The sequence below is a fragment of the Phoxinus phoxinus genome, assembly GCF_949152265.1.
Source record: "Phoxinus phoxinus genome assembly, chromosome: 19".
In the NCBI taxonomy this organism is placed as follows: domain Eukaryota; kingdom Metazoa; phylum Chordata; class Actinopteri; order Cypriniformes; family Leuciscidae; genus Phoxinus; species Phoxinus phoxinus.
In genome coordinates, this window is record NC_136894.1 from 28097269 (window position 1) to 28111984 (window position 14716).

The window sequence follows — 14716 nt, forward strand, 5'->3', positions numbered from 1 at the left end:
TTACCTAAATTGTACTTGTTCTATAGTTTTTTTTTATATATATATTTTTATGTTATTACTTTTTGATATGTATAATAATATTGTATGTTTAAAATATTATATTTATAATATACATTTATAATACAATATTTCACATTTTAAACAAAGAGTTTTTTTTACCCCAAACTTCATGGGTATTGACACTTGAAAACTTGGTATCTCTACAACTATTTGCAAACGACTTTCTTATGTCATTGTCAACTTTAATGTAATTTGAAAGATATGAAAAGTACATTTTAAAGCTTAATCTGCTTTTTTTCTCAACAGATGGGGTGAGTTCGGAGCAACGACAGAAACAGGCCAAAAAGCGGCGAGAGGAACGGGCCAAATATCTGGGTGAGGCTTTATAAACACAACTTCTGTCCTGTCCTGTAGATCTAATGATGTGGTTACACCACACAAAACATCTATCTAGTAGCGATTGAAGTACATCAAAATATATATAATTAGGGACTACCGAGACTACAGAGTGAAGCCAAATAATAGTTAACTCAATTATACACTATTCCCATGTGAAACAGTAATTAATACAACTTTAACTGCCAATACGGTGCTCGGTGAAGTCAGCAGCATCATGTAAAGTTCAACCTGATGTGACTGACAGATGTGCTTGTGATTTGTGTTTACTGCTGCAGACCAGCGAACCCAGGAGCAAGGTAAGATACGTCACAGGTCAATCATTTGATTAAGTGGATCGTTTCCATTTATTTCATGTCCTGTGCTCTTTGTTTTCCTCATTTGGTTGTGTCCAATTTTCTTTGTCCACAATTTCATAAATCATTATGGTTAAGGAATAGTATATTAAATATACCTCATATGCACAATAATACTTTGCATATCTTTTTGTTATGTGTTTCCTATTGTTGTGTTTCCCCTGTTTATGCATTTTAACAGAGTTTATGCTCAGCTACAATAAACTACCCATTATTTTTAACATATCTATAGCAGTACCTCAAGAACATAATGCATCCCATGCTACAAATGATTATGAACACATGCATATTTCATCATTCCCATGTGCAGTAGCTTTCATAAATCAATGCATGTGTCTCGTATTCTCCACTTTTAACTATCTGATAGATCCCTGCAGGCACAGGGTGAAAAATGTGCCATCATTACAGTTCATTTAGCCATGCCCCTCTCTCTCTCAGATTAGCTGTAATTACTTTTGCCATTAGCATGATTAGCCTGCTTGGCTATCAGCTCACTTTCAGCTGGAGAAACGCAGATAAACCTCAATCTCTAGCCAGCTGTTTATCAGGTCGACAAGTCCAGTCATGCACCACAGCTGTAGGCTTTACATAAAGGGTTTATTGTAGTTTGGGACGAAACATCTTAGCTTGACATATGCTGTGTATACAAAGATATAAACCTAGCTTAGCTGTTAGAACGAAGCAAGCGTTGTAATGCCGGATTGCTGCTACATTGAATTGCACTGAGAAGAAAAACTATTTTTCAGTGCAGTCGCACTGTCATATTGCATATTGTATGAAACTAATAGGATTAGTGAGTGTGTTTAGCTCGCTAGCGGTTCACTGCAGCTGAGACCAGTGGTTTAACGTGAAGGCTGAGATCATCTTATTTTGAAGGATATAAAACAGAATTGTTATATCATTTATAAAGGACTAAAGGCTTTTATGTAATTGGATTTGGAGTAAGTCTACTTATTCGGAGCACAAACCACATCTCTGCCACACAGTTTTAAATAGTCTGCGTAAGAGACTATTTAAGTTAATGTTAAAATAAATTTGTGAATCTGAAATCTATCTATCTATCTATCTATCTATCTATCTATCTATCTATCTATCTATCTATCTATCTATCTATCTATCTATCTATCTATCTATCTATCTGTCTGTCTGTCTGTCTGTCTGTCTGTCTGTCTGTCTGTCTGTAAAAAATGGCATTACCAAAGTACCCTGTCCAAACAGCTTACTGACACATTACCATGGTACTTCTCCTTTCACTTTACTTGTCTAAAAAGATGTTAATGAACAAAGTACAGGCACATTTTCTCTGTGTTCAGATTTTTGTCATGTTTGTGTTCAATCAAATTGTGCTTCTCATTCACGTATAGCTTTTGTGTGAATCACAGCTCATCTCATTACTGAGTCACTGCATTTCCTGTGGTATAAAGCGGATGTGCTTTTGAAATGAAACAGGGTAAAGTAAATACATCGGGTCGCCCCGCATGGATCTAAAGCAATGTTGTGAATAGAAGCAGTTCCCCTGTGTTTGTATTCCTCAACTCAAATCCCATCTGGACGTCTGTGTGTGTGTGTGTGTGTGTGTGTGTGTGTGTGTGTGTGTGTGTGTGTGTGTGTGTGTGTGTGTGTGTGTGTGTGTGTGTGTGTGTGTGTGTGTGTGTGTGTGTGTGTGTGTGTGTGTGTGTGTGTGTGTGTGTGTGTGTGTGTGGACTTAGTTATGGTTGAGGGACTGAAAAACAGGAAATTCCACATTGTGATGTCTCGTGTGTTCCTTAAATCGGGCCTGTGAGCAGAATGCATCCAGCTGCCGCTCAGCGTGCTTGGGGTTTTAAATAAAGAGCTTTGATTGGTTTTTAATTGTTTTTGAAGTCAAACTGCTGAACACACAGAGAAAAAGGCTGTTTTATTAGCAGTTTAGTTTTTCCTCAAGCACTGATGTATAAATATAAAAAGTATTCAGTGTTGATTAAATTAACAGCTATGGGTGAGATTGCACAATTGTGAATGATTATTAATGTTAAATGAACGTAAAACAATCAGTTCTGATTTCCAAACAACCATAGATAAGATATTCACATTTATAATATCTAATTAATTTCTGCTAGACACTAATGAGATTTTTATGGAAGTCAATGGGACCAGTTAACTGTTTGGTTACCGAAATTCTTCAAAATATCTTCCTTTGTGTTCAGCAGAAGAAATAAATTAATACAGGTTTGAAACAACTTGAGGGTGAGTAAATGATGAAAGAATTTTCATTTTAAAGTGAACTATCCCTTTAACATAAAACACTAAAAGTGTTGGAAATTTTCAGTGTGTGTGTGTGTGTGTGTGTGTGTGTGTGTGTGTGTGTGTGTGTGTGTGTGTGTGTGTGTGTGTGTGAGGTAAAAGGAAACGAGCTCTTGTAGCTCCGCCCCCTGTGCCGGGAGCAGCCGCTCATTTGCATTTAAAGGGACAGACACAAAACGGTGCTCACCCTCAAAAAGTGACAATTTTAACATGCTATATAAAATATCTGTGGGGTATTTTGAGCTAAAACTTTACACACACACTCTGGGGACATCAGAGACTTATTTTACATCTTGTGAAATGGGCATTATACCACCCCTTTAACTCTGACAGAAACTGACATAAGAAGCAGCATCACCCAAAAACTCTCTCTCTTGTCCTTCTCAGCGGCGAAGAAAGCTCAGTGGCTGGAGAAGGAGGAGAAGGCACGGCGTTTGCGCGAGAGCCAGTTGGAAGAGCGGAGGAGGAAGCTGGAGGAACAACGACTGAAGACGGAGAAACGAAGAGCTCTGCTTGAGGAGAAACAGAGGCAGAAACTGGAGAAGAATAAGGTGTGGAGACGCCATGTGCTCAGGAAGGGAGGGCTGTGGGAGGACAAACCAGCTGCAAACATTATGTTCACTGAGCAAGTGACATACAGTTTTGCAATGCAAAGCTTGTTAGGTCTCAGATTCAAAAGTCGATAGTTCAAATTTGATGAACTACCAAATTAATTTCTGTACCAGGTACATAAGTGATTCAGATTCGTATTAGGTGACAAAAGTAACCAGAATAGGGTTCATCCTTGTGATTGTCTTTGTCTCCGCAGGAAAGGTATGAATCCGCCATAAAGAGGTCAACCAAAAAAACGTGGGCTGAGATCCGTCAGCAGAGATGGTCATGGGCCGGCGGCTTGAACCAGACCTCCCGCAGAGAGAGTAAGTGTTGTTAGTCAAACTTCACAGTCTCATACAATGTTAGCAGACAAACTAGACTCATTATGTCCACCTAAAACAATACTCAGGAAGGAGAGGAGAACCTGATATGAACTTGGAAACTTCTTATGTTGACACAATATTGCTTCTGACTTCAGCAGTGTTTGTTCTGTGTCAGTCAGTTTGAGTGCTGAGATTTTACTGCGGTGGATGGTTCATAGGCGTCACCATCTGGTTATGATTTTGTTGATCCATTTTAAGTTCAAATAGACATCAAAAAGTGAGGGAGGAAAATCATCGTATGAGTGTTTCACCGACAAAAAACTTGCTAATCATTGGCATCAACATCATTTCTATGGCTTATTTTTATGTTTTACTATGGTTTTTGTATGGTTTATATTCTTTGAAACCATTTTTTTTTGGTGTTGTAGTATTGATGGATGTATGACTGTGATATCATCTCTTTCTCTTGCTAAGATGTGATTTTCTCCATATTATTAGACCAAAGAGGTTAAAAGAGATGTTACTGTGGGATTTTAACATCACATTGATGGGTGTTGATGTGTCTACTCTATGTATGACATTGTGTGATTATAACACAAATGATAAGAAGTCTTTTTCTTTTTCCTCTAATTAAATGTTGATGTGTCGTCAGTGACAGGAAGTGATGTCATGTTGGATCACTTTGTACAGTTCTACCCTGTTGAAAAGACCAGATCAGACTTATAAATTTCAAGTATGCTGGTTGGAGTTGGTAATGATGGATGACCAACATGTTTTTTATGGTTAAGCTGGTTGTGGACACCAGGATGCCATGCTAGAAAACATGCTGGTGATAATGCTGGTCTTATCAGTAGGATAGTGCTGATTTACCTGGATAGTCTAGTTTACACTACTGTTAAAGAGTTTGGGGTCAGTAAGAATAATAATGTTAATGTTACAAAATATTATATTTCAAATAATGCTGTTTAATGAACTTTCTATTCAACACAAAATTCTGAAAAGAAACGTATCAAGGTTTTCACAAAAATATTAACTGTTTTCAAGATTGATAATAATAAGAAATGTTTCTTGAGCAGCAAATCATGATTTCTGGATCATGTGACACTGAAGACTGGAGTAATGGAGTAATTGCATCACAGGAATAAATTACATTTTAAAATTGATATAATATTTATAAAATTAAACATATTCAGTTATTTTAAATTGTAATCACTTTTTTCAAAATGACTCTTTTAACTGCATTTACTATCAAATAGATGCAGCCTTGGTGAGCATGACAGACTTCTTACAAAAACAATTAAAAAATCTTACCGACCCAAACTTTTGATCAGTAGGTTATCTAAATATGTATCTACTTTGGTCAGCATTCATATGCCTAAAACTTAGTCATCCTATAAAAATGGTTGTTAGCATTATATGGGATTGAATGTACATCTTAAATGTACGATCATCTGACATGATCACAAGTTGATGCAAGAGTGCCCCGGCTCCTCCAGTCTGCATGTCCCTCCGAGAGCTCCAGCTGTGCGCCCCGTCCCGCCGTCACTCACGGGTCAGTATGAACGCTCTGCTCTCTGTGTTGCGTTCTGCAGGCAGATGCTCGGCCTCCACGGTCAACCTGCCGCGGCAGACGGAGCCTGTGATTAACAACAGGCTGTCCAAGTCCTCGGCCACGCTCTGGAACTCGCCCTGCAGAAGTAAGAACGGAGCGGCTCCCGCGTTTCACCTCCAAACCCTCCGTCTGGTTGTTTTTTTTTTTTTTGGTTCGTCAGTTGTGTTTTCTCATGAACTACTTTTGATTTGCTCATTTCTGGTGGCCTGCTTGCCTGTGCTTGTGCCTGGTGATCGATGGTCATTCTCACACCTTTCTTATTCACTTCCCCACCCCACAACCCCTCGTTCTTGTGTTGCATCGTGGGTAATCTCTACTTCCGTGCACTTTTTGATCAGCGCTCACATTGTTGCATCATAGTCTGTGATGGTTATTTATCTGTGGTCCAGTTAATGGTGGAAATATCTATTTTTATTTCATTTCTTTATTATTGTTGTGTCATCATTTTCAGTCTGTGGTGTGGGTCGTGGTGCTGGTGGAGGGTTTTTTAACCTGAGTGTGTGATTTGAAAGGCTGATTATTTATCAGTGTTCATAAAACAGTGGTCTGGTAACTAAGTTAGGATACATAATATAGTATGTGCCACTTTAATTGACTAATCTGATCTTAATCAGTTCAATGGATTGATCGATTGATAAAGTGATGCTGTGCAATAGTTAAGTATTTGTAAAATAATTAAGTAAGATTGTTTAAAATTTTTGAAAAAAGTCTCTTATGTATGGAGCCACACATGACATGCGGTGGAAAAAAATGATATTGTGGCCTCAAATTAACAATTTGTTTCCACAACTCACTAATACGTAAGAACGTTTTACTAATTAATTCCCTCGTTTTGCTAAATCATGTCCACGCTGTAATATTTCCTTCCCTTGTTATAGTTGAATCAAAGCGAGGAAAGGAATTAATTCAACATGGCCACGATTTACTAAGAAGAGGGAGCAAATTAACAAGTTGTGGGAATGAATACTTAATTCGTGGTATATATATATATATATATATATATATATATATATATATATATATATATATGTCCATATGTAATAGGCTTTCCAAGGCTGTATTTATTTGATCAAAAATACAGTAAAAACAATGTAAAATATTGCTACCATTTAAAATGTGTTTTCTATTTGAATATATTTTTAAATAATTAAATCCTGTGATTGCAAAGCTGAATTTGAGCAGCCATTAACACTGTGCTGCTTAATATTTTTGTGGAAACTGTGATACACATTTTTCAGGATACTTTGGTGAATAGAAAGTTAAAAAGAACAGCATTTATTTTAAAACATTTGTTTTTGTAACATTATAAATGTTTTTACTGATACTTTTGATCAATTGAATGCATCCTTGCTGAATATAACTATACTTTATTATTATTATTTAAGTCGCAAACTTTTGAATATGCTAAAGAAATTAGTATAGTGTTTAGTATTAAGAAGAAGCACTAATCAAGTTAGTGAAATCATTTAGGTCTAATATTCTAGTATATATATATATATATATATATATATATATATATATATATATATATATATATATATATATATATATATATATATATATATAATAAAAAATTTATGATTCTGGTTAAGAACTGTTTCTCATTTCCCATCCCTAATGTATACTGCACGCTATTTTTTTTAAAAAATATTATGTGAAACAGTATAGCATTATGCAATGCTAAATCCTCACAAACAGTAGTGTGCTACATTTTATCAGAATGTGTATTTAACAGTCATAACACTCATCATTCTGCAAATGGAAGGTCAGTTTAAGCGCATTGCATTATATACACAGCAAAAGTAGTAGGCTATGCCATCTTGATATTTTATGCAAATGGATAATAGCATACTATGCACAGTATAAATGCTAGACCCTGCAGAGACAGTACTAGTATGGTAGTTATTCTGAACATACCCTTATTTTAAGTTTCTCTCCAAGGAAATAATGGGTTTTCTAGAATGCTGACATCCACATGCAGCAGAAAGTACCAGTGATAAGTCAGCAAAACTGTAGCTATGCAGATGTGTATAAATCAACATAATAACAGCATTGTGCACCGCATGGCAACTGTGTAGCTCATGGTCTGCTCTTATTTCCCTGTCATTAGAGATGACCACTCAAAGTGCACTTTTTGCTGAGATATATAATATTTAGGTTGTTATATTTAGCTGCAGTCTTGTGAGACTTTCTGACCATTGAGGTTTATTTATTTTTTTGCAATAAGCTTCCTGGAAATACGGCTAAATATTGTTTATAACAATAACATATAGAATGAGTATTGTTTAGAAGCAGGAGTTTATGTCCTAGATCGTGATCAAACCTTCTGTTACAGTAGTTCAGGCAACAGCACGGTTTGCCGCAGTGGGGGAGAAAAAAAGGCAGCTGTTGCCTAGCAACGGCCAGTGACCAGCCGCCACGAAGTGTTGTAAATTTTCTTGTGTTGCTAAAGTGTCGGATCAGGACACCACCATGTCGCTACATTGAGAACGAGAGTCTATTTTGACACACAGTATTGTTTTAATGCTACGTGTTTGCTACATTAGGAGTGTGTTTCTGCCTGTTCGTGTCCAAGTGTGTGTGTTTGTGGCAAAGGAGCATGGGAGAAAACGAGTGTTATCGAGACCACAGATTAATTTCTTCGTCACTTCACTTGTTTTTCTCATGTCTGTAGGGAACTGTCATTCAGTCATCTCTGTGACAGCCCAAACCTCATTTTAATGTGCTCTCAGAACATTAACACTGCAGCATCCCATAATTCCCAGAATAAAACCAGTTTTAACCCGACTTTGAACATATGCATACTCTAATTATTCTGCTTTTAGAGTGCTGTTCGTCTAGACATGCAGTTAAACCATGCCGAAAATTCACGAATGAAACCTCTTAAATATTGCAAATGTTTCTCCTAGCTAGAGAATAATGAGATCGAATGGAGAGCAAAATATGACTCCTGAGAAAAAGACTCATATTTGTCTCTTCTAGAGGTTGAGAAAAGATCTCACTGATGTGACTTGCAGACAATACTAAAGTTTGCGATCAAAAGATCTCAATATGAACTCAAACTTGTCTCATATTTTTGTAAGACTAAACAATCTTGGCGATTTACACAACCGTTCAAAGGTTCAAAGTCGGTAAGATTTTTCAATGTTTTTTAAAGTAGTCTCTTATACACATCAAGGCTGCATTTATTCTATCAAAATTACAGTAACATTATGAAATTCAATTGCAATGCATTGTAATATGTAATTTATTCCTGTGATCATAAATCAAAGCTGAATTTTCAGCATCATTGCTTCAATCTTCAGTCGTCAGTGTCACATGATCCTTCAGAAATCATTCTAATATGATGATTTGCTGCTCAAGAAACATTTCTTGTAATTATCAATTAATTTAAAATATATATTTTTACATTATACATTTACAAGGATTCTTTGAAGAATAGAAAGTATTTTAATTTATTTGAAATTGAAATCTTTAACTTTATAAATGCTTTTTAATGTCTATTTTGATCAAATGTATGCATCCTTGCTGAATAAAATTAATTTCTTAAGAAAAAAATCTTGCTGAACATTAACTTTTCAATGGTAATATATATAAATTATCGCTCTTTACTTTTAATGTCTCATTTGTGTCTATTTTTAGTTCTTACTAGACATTTTAAGAGAAAAATCTCAAATGAAACATGTATTAGAGCTCCATTTTGTCTCCTGATTTATGAAAGAGAAAACTTTGAGCAATAAAGCAGCAAAGTCTAACATACATAAACTTTAGTTACTGTATTGTTGATTTAACCAGCATGAGTAAGATTGCTGGATAAATTCACTAATTAAGTTGAAACTTCAAGTCCTTTGAAGTTACAATGAGCCGATAAGCAAATAAAGTGTGTGAATGTGTGTGTAAAGAAGTACAGCAATCACATTCGCAGTAGATTGTGTGTCTTGCAGGAGTCCAGATCAGGACTTCACTGTCAGTGTTCACTCAACGAAGGGCTTGAGAATTCCACTTCCAGCAACAGCCTCTCTGATTGGTCAGGCTCCTCGTTACTCCAGCCGATTGGCTGAACGCTTGCTTCGGCCCTTTGTGGAGTGACCTGCGGTATGTTGTCCACATGTGCCGGTGCTGACAGCTCCCTCTTGTGTCAGCCCGCAGCTTGCGTCTGAGCCCGTGGGAGAGCCGTATCGTGGAGCGCTTGATGACCCCCACTCTTTCCTTTCTGGCTCGCAGCCGGAGCGTCGCCACCCTCCCGAACAGCAGCGACCCCCGTGAGTTACACAACACACTTAACACATCAGGAGCTTAAGGTAATGGTTATACTCACCACATACTGCAGGCACACACCCATGTAAAGAGTTAAACACACATCATAAACAGGCCTCATTGAGTGCAAACAAGCAATTGCTCTTATTTGCTGAAACCAAACATAAGAAAAAAACTTCTTGCTTCCATTGTAAATATATTATTAACCTTAGTTCAATGTAAAGCAGGTTTCGTTTCTAAATGGTACCTATTTTCTTGTGTTTGAGCTTAGTATGTGTTTGTCTAATGCATTCATGGAAATTTTAATGTTTGCATCTGATGGAATTGCATTTAAGATTTCAAATGAAAGTACATACATTTCAGACCATATCAGCCAATTTCTATTTCATCTGCTGATTTTCTCTTTGATGTTTGGAATTTAAATTCTGGCTTAGTGCACAGTTTATCCAATTGTTGTTGAATTTACATAAAACAATACGCACATTTATGTTGAGTATACATTTTGCACAGAAGTTCCTTATTACCTGCGTGTTTAATTCCAGTGATGACCAGTTGTCACTGCAGTAATAAATATGATTATTTTTCTCTTTTTTATTATCCAGTTGTGTCATCACAGCTTGTTTTTCAGATTGGAATGCAAAGTCAAGTTGTGTGCATTGCATTGTGGGATATAATACCCTGTGATTTGTTTATATACTGCATATTTAGGAATCTCACCAACCCTAAACGTTTCAACAGTAGTGTATTATCTTAATTAAGTATGTCATGTTTTGAGCATGATTAAGTGACTGTCTGTAAGCATCTCTGTGTCTGATCTCAGATCAGTGTTCCCGCTCTGCGTCCGTGTCTCCTCTGACGCCCTGCTCCCACCATCATCCTCACCAGCACAGCGCTGAACGCTGGAGGGTCTCGGCCAGCACTCCCGACATCACACAGCGCGCGCACAGACGCAACTCCACTCCGGTAAACAATGCAGAAATATTTATATAATATACACTACCGTTCAAAAGTTTGGAGTCTGTATCTGTGCAAGATTTTTTTTTATTTTTGAAAGAAGTCTCTAATACTCACCAAAGCTGCATTTATTTGATTCAAAATACAGCAAAAACAGTAATATTGTGAAATGTTATTACAATTTAAAATAACTACTTTTATTTTAATATATTAAACTGATATATTTTAAAATGTAATGTATTCCTGTGTCCAAAGCTGAATTTTCAACATCATTACTCCTAGAAATCATTCTGATTGCTGTTACAAATACATTTCTTATTATTATCAATGTTGAAAACATTTCTGCTTAATATTTTCATGGAAAATATTTGGTTTCCTTTCATGATTATTTGACTTATTTTAATATGTCATTATTTCTCAAGAAAAAAATCCTGTTTGTCATGATTTGACTCTAGTTTGAGAAGAAGAAGAAAGAAAAGAAAGACAAGGAACGAGAGAACGAAAAGGAGAAGAGCGCTCTGTCTAAAGAAAAAGTGGAGAAGAAGAGAAAATCCCAATCCATAACCAGAACAAAAACAGAAGCCAGGTGATTCTCTCTCTCTCTCTCTCTCTCTCTCACACACATACACACACACACACACACACGCTCTCTGAGCTCTGAGCTGCTGCAGGTTAAATACAGTGCGCTCGAGAGCCGAAGAGAGGCTCTGTGATGCAGTCCAGCGGGGCGTCTGGCAGGCTGTTGGTTTTTATACAGGCCTTTGTGTTCAGTTGCTTTGTGGAAAAGTGATAAATTAGCCATTAAAGGATTAAAGTTGTACTCTTATTATGGCTGTCCATATCCTGCCAAAGTCCAAACCAGGCGCCAAGGTCTCAGCGTAATTTGTTCCCTCACTGAAAGTGACAAAATCCACATTATTAGTGATACTTGCTAAGGCAGGCATCACTATTGTGTGTGTGTGTGTGTGTGTGTGTGTGTGTGTGTGTGTGTGTGTGTGTGTGTGTGTGTGTGTGTGTGTGTGTGTGTGTGTGTGTGTGTGTGTGTGTGTGTGTGTGTGTGTGTGTGTGTGTGTGTGTGTGTGTGTGTGTGTGTATTATATATATATATATGTATTATAATTGTTGAAGCACTTACATTACTAACTGGAAATAATATGTTTTTGGTCTATATTGGAAGGTTCTTCATTCTATTCTTATTTAGGTTATGAAGCTAAAAACAGAGCTTCATTACCTAAATAAACTATGAGAGTAAACTAAATGAGTTAATTCGCTAAAATTAATAACTGGAAATAAATAAAAACGAAATCTAAAACTTAAAAACTAAACCTAAATACAAATATCAAAAACTAACTAAAATGACAAAAGCACGTACCGTAACAAAATTACAACAAAAAAATGAATGAAATGAAAATGTAAAGTATCAAAATAATGTAATTGAAATCAGAATCAAAATACAAAGTAAGATTTTTTTTTTATTGTGGTTGTTTTGATGTATGTTGGGATGTGTTCTTAATTCTCTTCTTTTTTTTAGCCCAAATATCAAAGCTAAAAACAGAGCTTCATCACCTGCGACGCCCAGGAGTCGCCCCCTCTCCCCCAATCCAGCGGCGTCCCCCAAACCACCCTCATCTTCAGGCCGGACTCCTCCCGGCACCAAGACCCGGCCTAAGCGGGCTCAGACTCCCGCCCGCATACAGGCCCCCGCCGTCGCCGCCGTCGCCGTGGAAACCAAGGAGCCCCGTCAGGCTGACCCTCCCAAGGACACAAAGAGTGAGTGTGATCATCATGACGACCGAAGCTCGCAGATAAATCTGCATGACGGCTCAATGCTTTTCAAGGAGCCCAGGGCGGCTTTAATGTACGAACGAAACGCAAGTGCTTTTAAGGATTTTACTCTTCTTGATGGATTGGTTTTTTTTCTGTTTAGCTGCTCCTAGTGTTCCTGACATCACTGTCTCGTCTGCTCCGGCCACGCCCATCACTACCTCTGCACCAATCACAATCGCTCCTCAGACACCAGAGGTGGCCCATGTGGCCGCCACTCCTTCTCGATCGCTCTCTCCTGAGCCCGGCCCTCCGGCCGCCAAGCCCACAGCTGGGACCAATGATCCAGAGGAGGCGGCCAGGGTTTTGGCGGAAAAGAGACGTCAGGCACGTGAGCAGAGAGAGAAGGAGGAGCAGGAGAGACGAGAACAGGAGCAGAAGAGCAGGTTAGTTGATTGGAGAGTCTTGCATATCAAACATAAAGTCCGGCCCTCTTTTCAAAGAACCGCTCATTTAGATTGACTGACATTTACAGTGATCACAGCAGAATTATTTTATGCTTTATATTTATACTAAAATAACCCTGGTTGACAAAGTTTCTGTTGCTTTTAATGGTGAATTTCCAGGACTTTTCCAGTTGTTTGTGATTATTGGATATGTGTTGTTGTTTTTTTAAGTACAACTTCAGCAAATTCTGAAATATTTTAGAGCTGATCATAACCGAATAAATTGTGTATTAAATATAAATTTAAATTTAAATTTAATAATTTATCAGACTGTGATTTTACATGATTTTGTAAAAGATTGTATTAATTTCAGTTGCTTACACATTTTATTTATTTATAAATAATCAGACGGCCCATAAACAATCCATAGGTGTTCCTATGGTCTAAGGTCTTCTTAACACTGTTATTTTAGTATTATTGAGACACTGTTCATATTTAGTCTATTCATATTTTGCATTTTTATTTTCCATTTCATGCTTTAGTCATTTTGATGTTTTCTTATTTGTATTAGTTTTTTTTATTATGTCTATATATATATATATATATATATATATTATTTTTTTTTTGTTTTTTTTTTGTTGTTGTTATTTTAGTACATTATGTTAAAATGAAAAAGAGAACAGAAGTGATTGCAGTGTTTTTTTTTTTTTACATTTTATATCATTTTCAATTAATGATTATTTTAATGATTCATTATTTTATTTCAAGTAATCACAAAAAAAAAATTGTGTTCAGTTTTAGTTAACTATTATGACCCTGCATCTGAGGTGTTGACTAAGAGTATCAAGTCTCTAGACGCTAACCCTGCTCATCTTCATTCAGAGCGCTGCGCGAGGAGCACGCCAGACGTGAGGAGGAGGAGAGGAGGCGCAGGGAAGAGGAGGCGCGCTTCATGGGAGAGCAACAGCGTCTGCAGGAGGAGAAGGAGGAGCAGGAGAGAGCAAGAGCCGAGCACGAGGAAAACCTGCGTCTGCAGAGACAGGTGAGCAGTGCATCGTGGGTAAAATTGGCTTTTATATGGCCAACGACAATGATGAAATTTAGAAAGCAGATGGACAAAGTGTTGCTGAATCAGAATCAACAAATTTGCTCAAATGTGACCCTGGATCACAAAACCAGTCACGAGTCGCACAGGTATATTTGTGGCAATAGCCAACAATACATTGTATGGCTCAAAATTATCTAATTTTTTTTTATGCCAAAAACCATTAGGATATTAAGTAAAGATCATGTTCCATGAAGATATTTTTTAAATTCCCTACCGTAAATACATAAAACATGTATTTTTGTGAGTGAATGCAGCACAATCGTGAACATAAATGGAAAATTTTGAAGGCGATTTTCTCAATCTGGAATCCTCAGATTCCAGATTTTCAATAGTTGTATCTCGGACAAATATTGTCCTATCCTAACAAACCACACATCAATGGGAAGCTTACTTATTCAGCTTTCATATGATGCATAATCTCAATTTCTAAAAATTGACCCATGTGTCTGGTTTGTGGTCCAGGGTCACAAATCAGCTTTGTTTGTTTTTTTCATACTCATTCCTAAATCTTTTCAAATCCATCTGCTGTCTTCTGTAAAATAATTTGAATGCAAAAGACCTTGAAGGCATCAAGGTGACCGAGGCACAGGCAGACAGAAGGGCATTAACGTGAGTGCTTTCAT

General features: G+C 37.0%; 1 protein-coding gene across 4 annotated transcripts in view; it reads left to right on the forward strand.

Moving 5' to 3' along the window:
- LOC306986497 (uncharacterized protein) overlaps positions 1-14716 on the forward strand; it is a 39447-nt gene that overhangs the window by 21297 nt on the left and 3434 nt on the right. Inside the window, exons 3-13 of one of the 4 annotated variants that reach the window (XM_079589793.1) lie at positions 307-375; positions 675-695; positions 3423-3586; positions 3844-3952; positions 5545-5649; positions 9707-9826; positions 10642-10784; positions 11231-11361; positions 12307-12545; positions 12703-12985; positions 13868-14027. In XM_079589793.1, the coding sequence (XP_079445919.1) occupies positions 307-375; positions 675-695; positions 3423-3586; positions 3844-3952; positions 5545-5649; positions 9707-9826; positions 10642-10784; positions 11231-11361; positions 12307-12545; positions 12703-12985; positions 13868-14027 (1544 nt within the window). The remainder of the gene's footprint in view (positions 1-306; positions 376-674; positions 696-3422; positions 3587-3843; positions 3953-5544; positions 5650-9706; positions 9827-10641; positions 10785-11230; positions 11362-12306; positions 12546-12702; positions 12986-13867; positions 14028-14716) is intronic. The other 3 variants (XM_079589795.1, XM_079589794.1, XM_079589796.1) reach the window with 3 other exon arrangements.